Source organism: Loxodonta africana, chromosome 4 (assembly GCF_030014295.1).
Source record: "Loxodonta africana isolate mLoxAfr1 chromosome 4, mLoxAfr1.hap2, whole genome shotgun sequence".
Classification (NCBI taxonomy): Eukaryota; Metazoa; Chordata; class Mammalia; order Proboscidea; family Elephantidae; genus Loxodonta; species Loxodonta africana.
Window position 1 is genome coordinate 124,211,331 of NC_087345.1, and position 15,068 is coordinate 124,226,398.

At 34.2% G+C, this 15,068-nt stretch overlaps 1 protein-coding gene across 4 annotated transcripts in view; it reads left to right on the plus strand.

The window, feature by feature from the left end:
• PLBD1 (phospholipase B domain containing 1) overlaps positions 1-15,068 on the plus strand; it is an 82,761-nt gene that overhangs the window by 22,217 nt on the left and 45,476 nt on the right. For all 4 annotated transcript variants that reach the window (XR_002787064.2, XM_023554546.2, XM_023554555.2 and 1 more), the window contains exons 3-4: positions 627-710; positions 2,202-2,340. Coding sequence is in view for 3 of the 4 variants with exons in the window: in XM_023554546.2 (XP_023410314.1) it covers positions 627-710; positions 2,202-2,340 (223 nt within the window). In the remaining variant the exon portion in view is untranslated. The remainder of the gene's footprint in view (positions 1-626; positions 711-2,201; positions 2,341-15,068) is intronic.

Sequence of the window (15,068 nt, forward strand, 5' to 3'; positions counted from 1 at the left end):
GGCTTTGGAGCAAGGGGAAGTCTAACATGCAGCTGGTGGGAATGTAAATTGGCACAACCACAGTGGAGAACAATTTACCAATATGTGGTAATTTTGTAGATATATAGAATATTCACCCCAGCAATTCTAATTTTAGATATATGTCCTAGAAGAACATGCAGAATTGTAAAAGGAAGTATTTAAAACAATGTCTGAAGTTGTATTATGATAGCGAAAAATTAAAAACCAATCCAATGCTCATCATGGGGGGAATACATACATAAATTGTTATATAGTCATTGTAAGAAGTATTGAATGGCAGTTGAAAAGAATAAATCTAAGATAAAGATATTAACATAGATACTTCTCAAAACATGGTATGTTAAGAGAAATAAACAAGTTAAAGAATATTAGATAAGTACGATTTTACTTGTATTTAGTTATGAAATATCAGAGATAATGTTATATAATATTTCTATATGTTGGGAATATTTCTCAATTTTAAATTGTGTGTTTGGTTAACAAAAATAGTAGAGAAGGTTTGCAATAGGGAATATTCTAGTTAGCCAACAGACTGGGTAATTTACTTTGATGGTGAAATCCAAGAAGAAAAATAGGAATGTAACAATTTTCATCTACCGTTTCAGACACATGTATGACCACTTCACAAACCTCTACCCACAGCTGATTAAGAAGCCTTCCATCGTGGATAAAGTGCAGGATTTTATAGAGTATGTATAACAGCTTTTCTTTTCTCATTGTTATCAATGCTGAATAAATACACTGAATCTGTGACTTCAAACAGCAATTTTTCCTCTTGTTAAGGAGATGCTAACTCTTTAGCAGGACTCTGTTAGTATGGTACAGCATTTTTGGTAAGGCATGAAAACTGATTGCAGACAATATGTCCTTAAATTTTGGCTTTTTCAGACGTCTGATTGAGTATTACATTACCGTTAACACAGCTGGAGGAGACACATATCGTAAGGCAGGCAAAGTTAAGTCCCTGGATCCCTTACAAATGGGGGCACCTCTCCTTCTTTCTGGGATCCCGCCTCCTCCTTTGAGGTGTTTCCTTGTCATGGGCTTGGTGACTAAGCCTAGCTGAGGTATTTGCTAATATCTAAAGTCATAATTCTTAACACTGTCTGAGAATATTTCTATTTGAATAAAGTATTTCTGAAGGCTAACAATCCTACAATACTCAGAAAAATTGTTTTATATTTGTGGAATGGCAAGTTATAAGATTAATTTGGGGACAGGAGGGCTCTTGGTTTGAACATCCAAATCATACCCTGAGCAACCTTTTCGCAGAATGCTAAGGTCCTACAGAATATAGGTCAAAAACCACTGGGCTAGATCCCATGAAGCAATGACATTGTATTAGTCTAAGACTGAGCTAGAGATAGTCTGGGCAAATCAGAAATAGCTCTCAGTATACAACATTAGATTAAATCCTCCCCTATAAAGTACAGAGAATTGAAGGAACCAAATGAAGACACTAGTAAAAAAAAAAAAAAAAAAAAAAAAAAGGACAGAGGCATTGAGGTGTTATTAGTGGCAACTGAAATGGATTAACAATAGCTATGAAAATGACCTGTAAGAAAAATTTAAACATATAAAGCCCCTGTCCTTAGGAGTTTTATGTTTTTGCTGTTCTTTAACTTTACCATGCACACATACAAAAATAATCAATTAATCTTTATTGGCTTAATGAGGCATTATGATTTTATATGAAATGTATTTGGGTGGGTTATCCTTGACTTTCTTATGTCTCAGTATCACCCCAAACCCATTGCTGTTAAGTCTATTCCGACTCATAGTGACCCTAGACGACAGAGTAGAACTGCCCCATAGGGTTTCCAAGGAGCAGCGGGTGGATTTGAACTGCCAACTTTTATGGTTAGTGGTCATAGCTCTTAACCATTACACCACCAGGGTTTCCCTCAGTATTGCAGGTAAGTATATATCACACCTGTGTTTTGCTTCCGGTTAGAGCATGGAGGAAGCTATACAAGAAGAGTCATGGTCCCAGGGAGAAATTAACAATCCCTTAGGATGTGCCCTGAAATCTTTTCAAGTGACTGGAATGTTATAAAATCTAGAACTGAGTTTATGCTAGCATATATGTCTGAGTAGAAAATCTCTAAATGCCTGGGTTTGGTTTACCTTTGAATGAGCAATCACGGAGACCTCTAACGCAAATCTATTCTCTCTTTCAGGAAGCAAGATCAGTGGACCCGGAAAAATGTCAAAGATTTTAAGGATGATCCATTTTGGAGACATACTGGCTATGTTATGGCACAAATGGATGGATTATATATGGGAGCATTGAAGAGGGCTCAATTAGAAGGGAAAAAGGTAAGATTTCTGAGGAGCTGCTTAGAATTTATGTGGTATGACAGGAATATTAAAATTTCTCTTTAAGGCTAGAGGATATGAACTCATTGCAGACAAATGCAATCTTATCTATCATATTTCTAGCATCTAACTCACTGACGAAATTCAAGCTCAACATACGTTCAATAAACAAACTTGTTTCTGTGTTTTCTCAGTCACTTTCATAATACTGTGCACTGGAGTAGGTTAAAAGGCCTATGAATGTATTGACTTTTTAACCAAGCTAGTATTTTAGACTATAAGTGTGGGAAGCCAAAAAGTCTAAGTGTGCAAGCTCTGTGCTTCCAACTCTACGCACACACACACCATAAGTTTTTGAAAGCTTCAGCTGATCACTAAAGACTCAGAGGTACCATTTGATATACTTAAAAGAATTATAAAGATTTTGTTTCCTGGGAGTATTAAAAAGTTCCTGATGTTGATAAATAAAGACTACAAAATACAAAAACAAAAAGTTCCGGAAATAGCCCCAAAATATAACTTGAGTAATCTGATTTCCTTTATTTCTTCAATTTTTGATCAAGTAAATAAATAACCATAAGGTCAAAGTAATTGTTTAATTTGCTAATACATGAAATATATCAGTCATGGTGGCATAGTGATTAAGTGCCAGGGCTGCTAGCCAAAGAAAGGGTTAGCAGTTCGAATCCACCGGGTGCTCCTTGGAAACTCTATGGGGCAGTTCTACTCTGTCCTATACAGTCACTATGAGTCGGAATCAACTTGGCAGCAACGGATTTAGTTTTTTCTTTTATTATCAGTATATGAAAAGGAAAATATTGAAGGGAAAATATTTTTAAATTGTAGTATAACGTAAAAGCAAAATTTACTCTGTATGTAAGACAGACATATAAGACAAAGTGATTCAGATTGACTGAAATAAGAGTATGAATAAAGTGTACTGTTCTGTGCCGTCAAGTCGATTTGGAGTCATAGTGACCCTATATAATAGGGTAGAACTGCCCCATGGAGTTTTCTAGGCTGTAATCTTTACAGGAGGGGGACCTGGTGGCTCAGCGATTAAGAGCTTAGCTGTTAACCAAAAGGTTGGCAGTTCAAATCCACCAGCTGCTCCTTGGCAATCCTATGAAACAGTTCTACTCTGTCCTATAGGGTCGCTATGAGTTGGAATCAGCTCAACAGGAATGGGTTTGGTTTTTTGGAATCTCTACAAGAAGGAGCACTAAGCACTCGGCTGAAAACCAAAAGGCCTTCGTTCAAATCCACCCAGCAACTCTGGGGGAGAAAAGATCTGGCAATCTACTCCTGTAAAGATTACAGCCTAAGAAACCCCATGGAGCAGTAGGGTTTCCAAGGAGCAGCTGGTGGATTTGAACTGCTGACTTTTTGGTTAGCAGCCTTAGCTCTTAACCACTATGCCACTATATAGATTTGTGTATCCTATAAATATAAAATATACTTTGTCAAGTGTACATGGAATAGTCTCAAAAATTTAACATATATTAGAGCACAAAACCTCTCAATAAATACATATTGAAATAAATGCTAAATCAATAACAAATCAGAAAACATAACACTCCAACACCTGAAAAATTAAAGCTATAACTTCTAGAAATGAAAAATTATATATGATAATTGAAGTTAGAAACCTACTGTACAAAAATAACAACAAATTAAAATCTTTTGAAGAGTCAATAAACAACTAAAGAAATTTTCTAGACTTTAGCCCAAGATGATGAAAAATATAAAATAGAAAAGGTACCTAAGAGGCACAGAGGTTAAGATTGATTTGCAGAAAATGGAAGAATGAATGGACAGGAGTCTTTATCTGAAAACAGCTGAGAATTTTCAGAATTTTTGAAATGCACCAATTCCCAGCTCTAGCAGGCCAAGGGAATCCCCATCAGTGTATATAAAAGGAAACCCACACCTGGACACATTGTAATGAAATCGGGGTGGTGGTGGGTGGAGGGGTGGAAGACTTAAGAGCAAATGGAAAGAAAAGCATTACCTGGAGGCTGATTTTTTAACAACAAAAATGGAAGCCTGAGAGTACAAAAAAGGAAAGTTACATACCAGTATCATTCTAAAGTATAAATGCAAAAATACTGTATGAAATATTAGCAAACCAAATTCAGCAGCGTAAAATCAGATAGTATATCATAACCAAGATGGGGTTTATCCTAGGAATTCAACGTTGATTTATGGTTAGAAAATCAATTCATTAAGATACCACAGCAACACATTAAAGTAGAAAAAATATATACAAATATATAATTTCAACAGAGAAAAAAAGCATTTGCAAAATGTTAGCAACTCGACCGCAACGGGTTTGTTTGTTTTTTTGGTTTATGGAAAAAAAAAAGGATCCCTGGTGGCACAATGATCAAGCACTCAGCTGCTAATGAAAGTCTGGCAGTTTGAACACACCAGCCACTCAGCAGGAGAAAGATGTGGCAGTCTGCTTCCATAAAGACTTCAGCCTTGGATACCCCATGAGATAGTTTTACTCTATCATAGAGGGTTGGTATGAGTTGGAATCTACTCTACGGCAATGGGTTTTTGTTTGTTTGTGATTTATGGAAAGAAAAAAAAGAAACTCCTAGAGAACAAAGAATAAAAGGAAATGCCCCTAATGTTATAATACATAGAGCAAACAATATATTTAATGGTGCAATGATGAAAGCATTTCTGTATTAATTTAGATGCCAGTTTAACTGCTGTAACAAGGCCAAAATAACAGTGGTTTAAATAAATATGTTGATTTTTCTCTCACGTAACGATTTGAGTAGGAGCTTTCTACAGCCAATATGGCAGCTCCACAGTGGCATGGATCCTGTCTTCGACTACACAGGTGGCTACCTCAGAGCCCTCCACCTCATTCACATTCCAGCCAACAGTAACTGGTGAAATAGAATATGGAGGCCTCATTATTTTCATTTAAGGGATTGCTTCTATTAACATTCAATTGGCCAAAATACAGTCACATGGCCACATTTAGCTGAAAGGAAAAGTAAAAATGTATTCTTTAGCTGGATAGCCTTCTATCCAGCTCAAGATTCTATTACTATAGAAGAAAAAAAGAATGGATAGTGAGAGGCCAGCTGGAGATTTCCAAATAATTCCCTTTAAAATGGAGAAGAAAAGATGTCTACAGTGATAGCTTTTGTTCTACATTGTATTAGAAGTTCTAACCAGGGCAGTAAAACAAGAAAAATGATATAAAAGTAGTGAGGATTGGACAGAAGGAAACCAAACCATGATTATTAATAATTGATATTATTTGCTATGTAGAAAACCCTAAAGAATGTGCAGTTAAATTGTTGTAATTAAAAATAGAGGGCAAAATGGCAGTGCCAGAATAGTTTTTGAACCTCTCTAAATTGTTTCACTACAACAGACAGGGCAATTAGAAAAAAAATTATTTAAATACTCAAAATCTTTCAAAATTCAGGGTACTCCCACAACAAACCCCAAAGTACATGTGAGTAGAGCCAAACTGCCTACCATAGCAAGATCCATGAAAGGTGAGCAGCTGTGAAGGAAAAGCTTTGGGAATAAAAATGGGATATTTATTGGTTCTGAGAGCAGGGACCATAGAAATGACCAACAAGTACACACTCCTCAAGGACCTTCACTCAAAGAGAAAGTGATCTGAGACCAATGTAAAACCAGGAAAAGCTTCACAGGCTCTACTTCCAGGGTTAAAAGAAACTGGGGGAAGACCAGTGAATTCTAGTGTACCGTAAGCACTCAAGGCACTCAAAAGTATTAAATGAATACTCCCTTCCATAAGGACAGAGCCCCATATTGGGTGAAAACTACTAGTAGGGACCATTTTTAAACACTTTTGGTTAAAAACAGATAAGGGAACCCATGAGTTCTGAAACTAGGAATGCTATTATGATCCGTTTTTGCTTCCTATGGAAATCTTATAAATGTACAGAAAAATCTGTCCTATTTAAACATAAGCCAAAAAAGGATTGTGGTCAAACTTCATAAAATATATTGAGAGAAAAAAAGAAGAGAATTATCTGAACAATGGCACAAATATATAACCACATGGGATCGTATTTAAAATGTAGATTCTGATTCAGTATATCTGGGGTGGAAATGCAAATTCTCAGCAGGAGGTCAAACTGCAAAAGAATTGGTTTGAAGCCCTGATAACCACAGAGAAATGAGAAACGTAATGATGCTTCAAATTAGTCATAAGAAACTTAAAAAAAAAGAAGTTATGAAAGAACAGCATAAATCAGAAGTAGAAACATTATGAAATAGTATAGCTAGGCAAGAGAAGTTTATGCAAAGAGAGCTTGTAGAACTTGGAAAAGAATTCGGAATAAAGAAAAAAGATCCAGAATTGAAGACTAAACTAGAAGAAACATAAGAATAGCCACCATAGAAATTATAGTAAGAGAAATGGAGGATGAGATTAAGAAAAAGTAAAAAACAAACAAAAAAACACAGAATTGAAGAAAATAAAATAGACAATTTATTGTACAAGAAAGCCAAAGCAGCCTGATGAAATAAATACTAAACTGTAATTTAAGAAAAATTCCCAAAAGAAAAAAAATGGTGCTATCTATTAAAAGTGCACTCTGTGTACCTGGGCAAGTTGATCCAGAGCTGTCAGTATTGAGCTGTACTCTAGTAGAGTTATTGCAATGTATTTAATTTGGGCTATCCAGGCAAAAATACCAAATCTCTTATAAGAGGAAGACTATTGAACTGGCATCACATTTTTGACAATGATACTATCTGCTAGAAGACAATTAAGTAATATAGTTATAATACCCAAGGAAAGAATGTGAGCTGAGGATATTGTAGCCAGCAAAGCTGACCTTCAAGTACAAAGATTGAGACAAATGTTGTGAACATGTATTCCTCAGGGAATATGGTTTCCAGGAGTCCCTGAGCCATACCGGAGACTGCAGCAAAATGGAAAATGTAGGTCCCATGGAAACTTATCAGAATATCCTACCAAATCTTGAACCCCATAGTAGAATAAAAGCTCTACAAAAAAATTTTAAAGATACCTAAATGGCAAAAGAAAGACTAGGGAGAGCAAAGAAAACAGACCACATAGTGAAGCATACAAAAAGCATCAATAAATGTAAAAGGGTTTAAATCACTTATTAAAAAGATTTTCAGATGGACTGACAAAGGAAAATCTCTCTACCCCAACAGATAATAGTACATATTATTATAAAGTCATTACAATTGCAAGAGTATGGTGTAGGCAAAAGAATATACAGACAGATCAATGGAACAGAATAGGAAATCCAAAGTAGGCCCCAGAACATATGGAAATTTAGTATATGATTCAGACATCATCTTAAAGCAAATGGGGAAAAAGGAAGTTTTTGATAAATGGTTTTGGGATGTCTAGATATGATGCAAAAATGTAATAGGGTGCATTCTTCACACTTAACACTAGGACATGTACTAAATGGATTAGGAATCTTAAAGCAAAAATAAAACCATATTAGTATTAGGAAAAACAAAGTGAATTTCTTTATAACCTGGTAGTGGCATAAAATTTCCCACCTATGACTGAAAGTCTACAACCCAGATAAGTAAATCTAATTTTTAAAAAGCAAATTAATAAAATAACAAACTAGGGAAAAATTTGCAACTTTATATCAAAAAGTTTTGAAGTCCATAACATATAACAAAAATCTTATAAGAATTAAGAAGAAAAAAATGGACAAAGAATGCAAAAAGACAGTTCACAGAAAAGTGATGCAAATGACTCTTAATCATATGAGTTCAACCGTGCTTATCAGATCAGAAATGCAAATTTAAACCACACTGAGAAACAATATCTCATTTATCAGTTTGGCAAAAATTCCAAAGTGTGACAGCATATCCTGTTGACAAGGCTGGAAGAAAAGAGGTGCTCTCCTAAAATACTGGTGGGAGTACAAAATGGTACAGCCCCTACGGAAGGAAATTTTGGCACTCTCTACCAAAATAGGAAACCCTGGTGGTGTAGTGGTTAAGTGCTACGGCTGCTAACTAAAGGGTCGGCAGTTCGAATCTGCCAGGCGCTCCTTGGAAACTCTATGGGGCAGTTCTACTCTGTCCTATGGGGTCACTAGGAGTCGGAATCGACTTGACAGCACTGGGTTTTGGTTTTGGTCTACCAAAATAACATATTAATTTACCTTTTGGCCTAAGAATCTAGGACCCTTATAACAAAGATACACTGGCAAAATACAGTATAGCATTGAAGACAATTTGTAATGCCAAAAGATGGAAAACAGTCAAATATATACAGGACTGACTGAATAAATGAAATAGCTATAAAAAGGAATGAAGTAAATCTCTATATACTGTTATGGAGTACTCTCCATGATAAATTATTAGGTAGGAAAAGTAAGGTGAGGAACAGTGTGTACTGTGTGCTACCTTTTACAAAGGAAAGGTGGGATGAAGGGAGGGAAGGAGGGAGAAAAACAAGGAAAAAATAGAGAAAGAAGGGAAAGAGGGAGACAGAAAGGAAGGAATGAAGGAAACAGAGAAACGGACTGAGACAGAGATGGAGAGATTTGCTTCTTTTCAAGAAGAAACAACAATGAGAGAATAAACCAGAAATTTAAAAAAAAAAAAAAAAACAAAGAAGGAGAAAAAAAAAAAACAGTGGAAAGGACAGGGATGCAAGGTACATTTTTCGGAATGTATCTTGTTTTATAGGTTTGACTTTAGAACCATTAAATACTAAACATAGTTATAAAACAAAATTTAACCACAAAGAAAAAATGCAATTCCTAAAAATTGAAAGCAAACTAAAACAAATATACCTATCAAGTGATGGCATAACTCCATAAAGAGCAATTATATCAAAGGACATTACAACAGTTTTTTATCTGTACATCCTTAGTGGGATAAATCTTAAGGACAAGAATAACATCAAAAAAAGAAAACTGTACTCAGTAATCTCACTTTAGTAATAATATTTGTATTGTTGTTTTGAAATTATATATAGAGGCAAAGAATTCGATGAATCAGTATAGTAGGATAAAGTAAATAAGTATGTTAAAAATCAGGGTTTTCAGCATCAGAAAAATCAATCAGTAAAGACTGTGTTTTTAAAACTTGGTTTGAAATATGAGTAGGAAAACATGATCTATTTTTAACTTCCAAAAAATATATATATGTATATGTAGGCATGTATGTATTTCCTTGCTTTGTCCTCTGAGAAAGCCCAGAAGTAATGACAACCCAGTAACATGGAGTATTGCTTAGGAGAATATGACTACTTAAGGTAGGCAAGAATATCTTAAAAGACACAAAAGCACCAACCATAAATAACTGATAAATTCAGCTAATTAAAATGAGTAATTTCTTTCATAAAAAGACACCATACAGAGAGTGAAATGGTAAACTACAAACCAAGAAAATATTTGGAGCACACTTAACTAAAAAAAGATTTGTATCCAAAATACATAAAGAATATAAACAAGTTTTTTTTTTTTTAATTAAAAATATCCATTGGAAAATAGGAAATGGGTAAAAAACATCAACAGGAATTTCACAGAAGCAGCAGCGCAAATGACCATAAGCATGCAAAACAAAAAACTCAATTTCAGGGAAATGTATATTAAAACCTCAATGAGATTTATTACACAACAGAACTGGGAAGCCTCAACCACTGCTGGAGTAAATGAATTATTACAACCACTTTGGAAAAGGGATGGGCATTACTTAAAACATTTGAAGATAATGCACATTCTACAACCTAGCAATTCACCTCAGAGATTAGAGATACACATGTACAAGGATTCCACGTACATAAAAGTTCACAGCAGCATTGCTTTTCTGTGGAGGAAAAACATCCCAAATGCTTATCACAGGTATGCTATAATACTGCATATTCATGCAATGGAGTACCATATGCAATGAAAATGAATGAATTGTTTTCATAGCTATCAATAGATAAATGTCAAAAAGATAATACTGAGCAGAAAAAATGAGTTACAAAAGAATGAACACAATACAATTCTATTAATGCAAATTCAAAAATGGGCAGATTTAGAAAAGTCTTTACTATTGTTTTGAGATTCATACATAGGCAATAAAACAATAGAGAAGCAGGAAATGAGTAACACAAAATTTAGCATAGTGGTTATTACTGGTAGGGAGGGAAAGAGAGGAGATTAGAGACTTCTGAGGCACTGCTAATGTTTTGTGAGGTGGGAGATAGGTTTTATTTTTCCTTAAACTGTGCATATACATCTTTATTCCTTCATCTTATATCATTACTTTTAAAAACTAAAGATGAATTACAAACTGAAAAAAAAAATTTATAATTTACATAAAAGACAAAGTGCTAATCTCCCTAATATTTAAAGAATTTCTGATAGTCAATAAGAACAACGTTTTTTGGTTTTTTAAGTAGAAATATGGACAAAGCATATGAACAATTTACAAAAAAGAAATTTGAAGGTTCTTAAACAGATGCACAACTTTGCATATAACAAAAGAAAAGCAAATATAATTACAATGAGATACAATTTTTCACCTATCAGACTGAAAATAAACCAAATGTTTACTGTGTTTTTGAGCTGTAAGTGTATAATTAACACTTGTGAGGACAGTTTGGCAATATCCATCAAAATCACTTCTAGGAATTTATACCACACATAGACTTGCACACACACAGAATGATGTGTCTAAGAGTAATTACTGTAGCATTGTTTATAATAACAAAAGCTTAGAAGCCACCTAAAAGTCAATCAACAACATAGTGGTTAAAAATATTATAATGCAGCCACACATTGGAATATGTTTAAAAGAATAAGGAAGATTTTTACATCCAAAATGGAAAAATCCTCAGGATATTAAATAAAAGATACTAAGAAAAAAACAAGCCTGTTGCTGTTGAGTCAATTGCAACTCACAGCGACCCTATAGGACATAGTAGAATTGGCCCACAGAGTTTCCAAGGAGTGCCTAGTGGATTCGAACTGCCAGCTTTTTGGTTAGCAGCCGTAGCTCTTAAAAGATATTAAGAGGAAAAAATCAAGGTGAAGAATAGTGTATGTACTAGACTGCCATCATGGGTGGTCATTTGTGTAAAAAAATTGTATTTACAAAGCATTTTAAAAAAAACTCAAGGTATCCACAAGAAACCAATAAGAAGGGTAAATAGGGATGGGGCAGGAACTGAGCTAATGGAGGAGAGGAGTAGAAGACAGACTTTTCACTATAGACTTGTAGTGTAAACACCACACATCTGTTTAGGTTTAAAAACAAAGAGTTTTATTATGGCAAAGAAATCCTTCTGCAAAACAGGGAGATGCAGTGCTGGGAGAATCCAATAGTGTGTTCTCGGTTGGTGGGGGCGGGGAACATGAAAACAGCAAGATACACTAAAACAATTTTGATTGGTTAATATATACAAAGCTGTAGGTGGCAACACCTCAGTTGACCATTCTGGCAGGTGTTGACATCTTTTGCAAGGATGGCTCTAGATGATACAGAAAAGCCCTAACTTTGTATTATTATTCCAAATTTTAAGCGGAGTTAGGTCCCCCTTGGGTTTAGGCTGAACAAGTTACAAAAAAAAAAACAAGGCTTCATAAGCACCTAGGCACAGGCCAGAAAAACATTTTTCAAGATAGGGTGAAGGGAGCTTTATCCGAGAACTGGGATAGTAAGTAGGGTCATGTGTTTCACACCTGTATAAATCTTGAATTGTCTCTTTTTAACGTTGGCCATTTCTAACCACAAATGCTTCCTCTAGTGGAGTATGGAGGCAAAAACACTTAAAATTATAAGTTGCATTGTATGACAAAGAAGAACTCCAAGATGGAGTTGCTTAGGACAAGAAAGGATTGGGCTCAGACCTTAGCTAGAAGTGCCAGTCACACCAAGGGTTTTAGCTTTGAAATGCTCTTTGTCACTTCCCACCTTTTGATCAAGAATTCCTCTAGGAACTCAATGATCACACTTAAGGGTATTTTTCTTCTGCATGGACTTTGTCTTTGGGTTGGAATTATTGCCTTATTATTTGTACGACCTCATCTTCAGGGTGAATTGGTCTCATGTTGCCCACAAAGGAGTAACCCATCTTCTGCAAAGGTTAAAAATGGTGGCTGGGGGACCTTGTAAGTCATTTAAGACCCTGGGCACTATCAGGTGAATGAGAAGGCTCTAACACCATCAGATGGCTAACTGGGTACCATTGCAGGCACTTTTGTCAGTCATTGACTTAGTTTGTTATTTGTAAGTTCTTAAGACTCTAGGTTAAGGGAGGCTGGGCATTATTTCACCATGCTATTGTTTAAATACTATGCTTCAATAATCTTGTTATTATGGGTACATGAGTAGAGCAAGGCCAAATTGAAAGGAACAACTTGATAGACTGAACACTCAACCAAGGTGTGAGGTCAGATTTTCTTGATTAATAACAACAAGAAATAAAGCAATCTGATTTTTAGTTAGAGTATAGCCAAAAGAATATTTTTTGGATATTATTTTCAAAAATATTAGAGGAAGAATTAGAGAGGAATGGAAGATTTAATACTGAGTTGAATTGGTGCCATCAGCTACTGATTGGACCATTTTTATGAAAGCATTGTCTTTCTATGTGATTATGGAAACTATATAAATATAGTAATATTGGTCTTCATGTCTATTTGTGTTTATAGACAGGTGTGATAAACTTAAACAAAATAGATTATTATATTCTATTTATGACATATCTAAGTAGCATTTATTGAGAGTATGAAATAAAACTATTAAAAATATAAACTAGGAGTATAACAAATGTTAGAGTAAAAGAAAACTTTATCTACTTGTACAAAAGGAAAGCTTTACTAAGGTATAAATCTTAGTTGATTAAAAAAAACTGTTTCTAATATAAGTATTAAGCAAAATGTAATAACTTTTATAAAACTGTTTAAGTAAATGCTATTAAATATATAAAGTTATTTTAAATAGAAAATAGCCAAAACATTAAAATGAAACTCCAAAAATAAGAGATGATATTATAATAATATAATAAGCCAATGAGGAAGAGAATGATTTTAAATTTGAAGCAAATTACAAAAATATCAACTGTAATCTTTACTAGTCCTAATTGATCAAACACAGTGATCTCAAAGCAAAAAGAATTATTACTATTAAAATAAAATTGTACAATAGAGTAGTTGAATAATTGACACTAAAACTATTGTAATAATGAAAAGAAAATCAACAAAGTCAGTTTAAGTAACTTTCACCTAGATGAGTAAGACCAAAAAGCTTGGAATTACTAAGGAATGATTCTAAACTTATGAACTAGAACCATCTCGAGTAGTAAGAATCAAACAGAGTGAAACAAACTCAAAAGTCTGCATTACTTCAGCTTCTAAATAATGAACTTTAATGAGCTAAAATATGACAAAAGTCTATTAAGTATATAAAGTAAAAGCTGGGCTATTTTAAATGTAATGAGAATTAGGTAGAGAGTAATGAATTTAATAGCTTGCATTAAAAGCAAGGTACTAAAACAAGGGATAATACTATAACACAATTAAAAAAAAAACCAAACCTGTTGCCATCGAGTTGATTCTGACTCATAGCGACCCTATAGACCCTATTATTTTTCTAGTAGCTGTATTACATTATGAGTATAATTATGAGTATAATGTAATACAGCTACTAGAAATATAATAGCCACTGAGGTATACAAAATGGCAACACAGACCTTCTGGAATTAAAACATGAGTGGCATTAAAGGTAAGGGGCATAGATTTGCAGGGAAAGAACATTATATTAAAACTGGGAACAGTATTTGAAAACTGGTGTCCACTTATACTAAAAAGTATGACCAAAATAACTAAAAAACCAGTTCTAAGTATTTCTGCTCTTAAATTCTTTACCATTCTATGAGATTAAGTCAATAGAACCAGATTATTTTGAGGACAATAAGAATTAAATGAAGAGTAATTAGTTTTAAAGTTAACTACATGATGTGAATGGTGTGATACAGAATACTGATAAGTATAAAGATGAAAATAAGAAAATACAGTTCAAAGATTTCAGCTGTTTTCATAAGAAAAGTATACAGGCCTGGTCCAGAAATCTTGGGGAATGTAAGCTGTCTCCTCAGGTGCCGTCTAGTACTTGTCCAGGAAAGGAATGTTTGAATTTCAGCGCAAGTCTCTTAGTTGACTGGAGAGTCAGTTAGACACTTGAATTTTAGTTTTTAATGTTTTGATAGGCTGGCAAATCCAAAAAGATTTATCTTTTCCAATAAGCATAATCTCCAGACTAAGTTAGGAGGTAATTTAGATATACTTGGCTTTTCAGTTTCAAATGCTTTTTTGACCTGTGAAGAATATTTTTTTTTAAGTAAAATTAAGCATGGCTGTTACAGCATTTTATAATGATGCGGTAAACTTCAAAAGGAAAGCTATTTATAAAATCAGTTAAGAAAAGAACGAGACTGTTAAGATTCTGCATCAGCAATCAGTTTCAGTAATGACGTAGGTGCGTTTTGTGCAGTAGTAAGGACATTGAGGGCCATTCAGTTTTGAAGAACTATTTCTGTCATCATAGTTATTTTATCATTCATTATTTCAGTAATACATTCTCTTTTAATTTTAGGAGCTTCTGTAGTTAACATCATAGAACAGTGAACATCAGTAACATTCTTATATAAACTTTACAGTAATCTTTTAGTTTACCCAATCCTGTGTAGTTAATTTGGTTTCATGTAGTCCTGGATCAGTAGT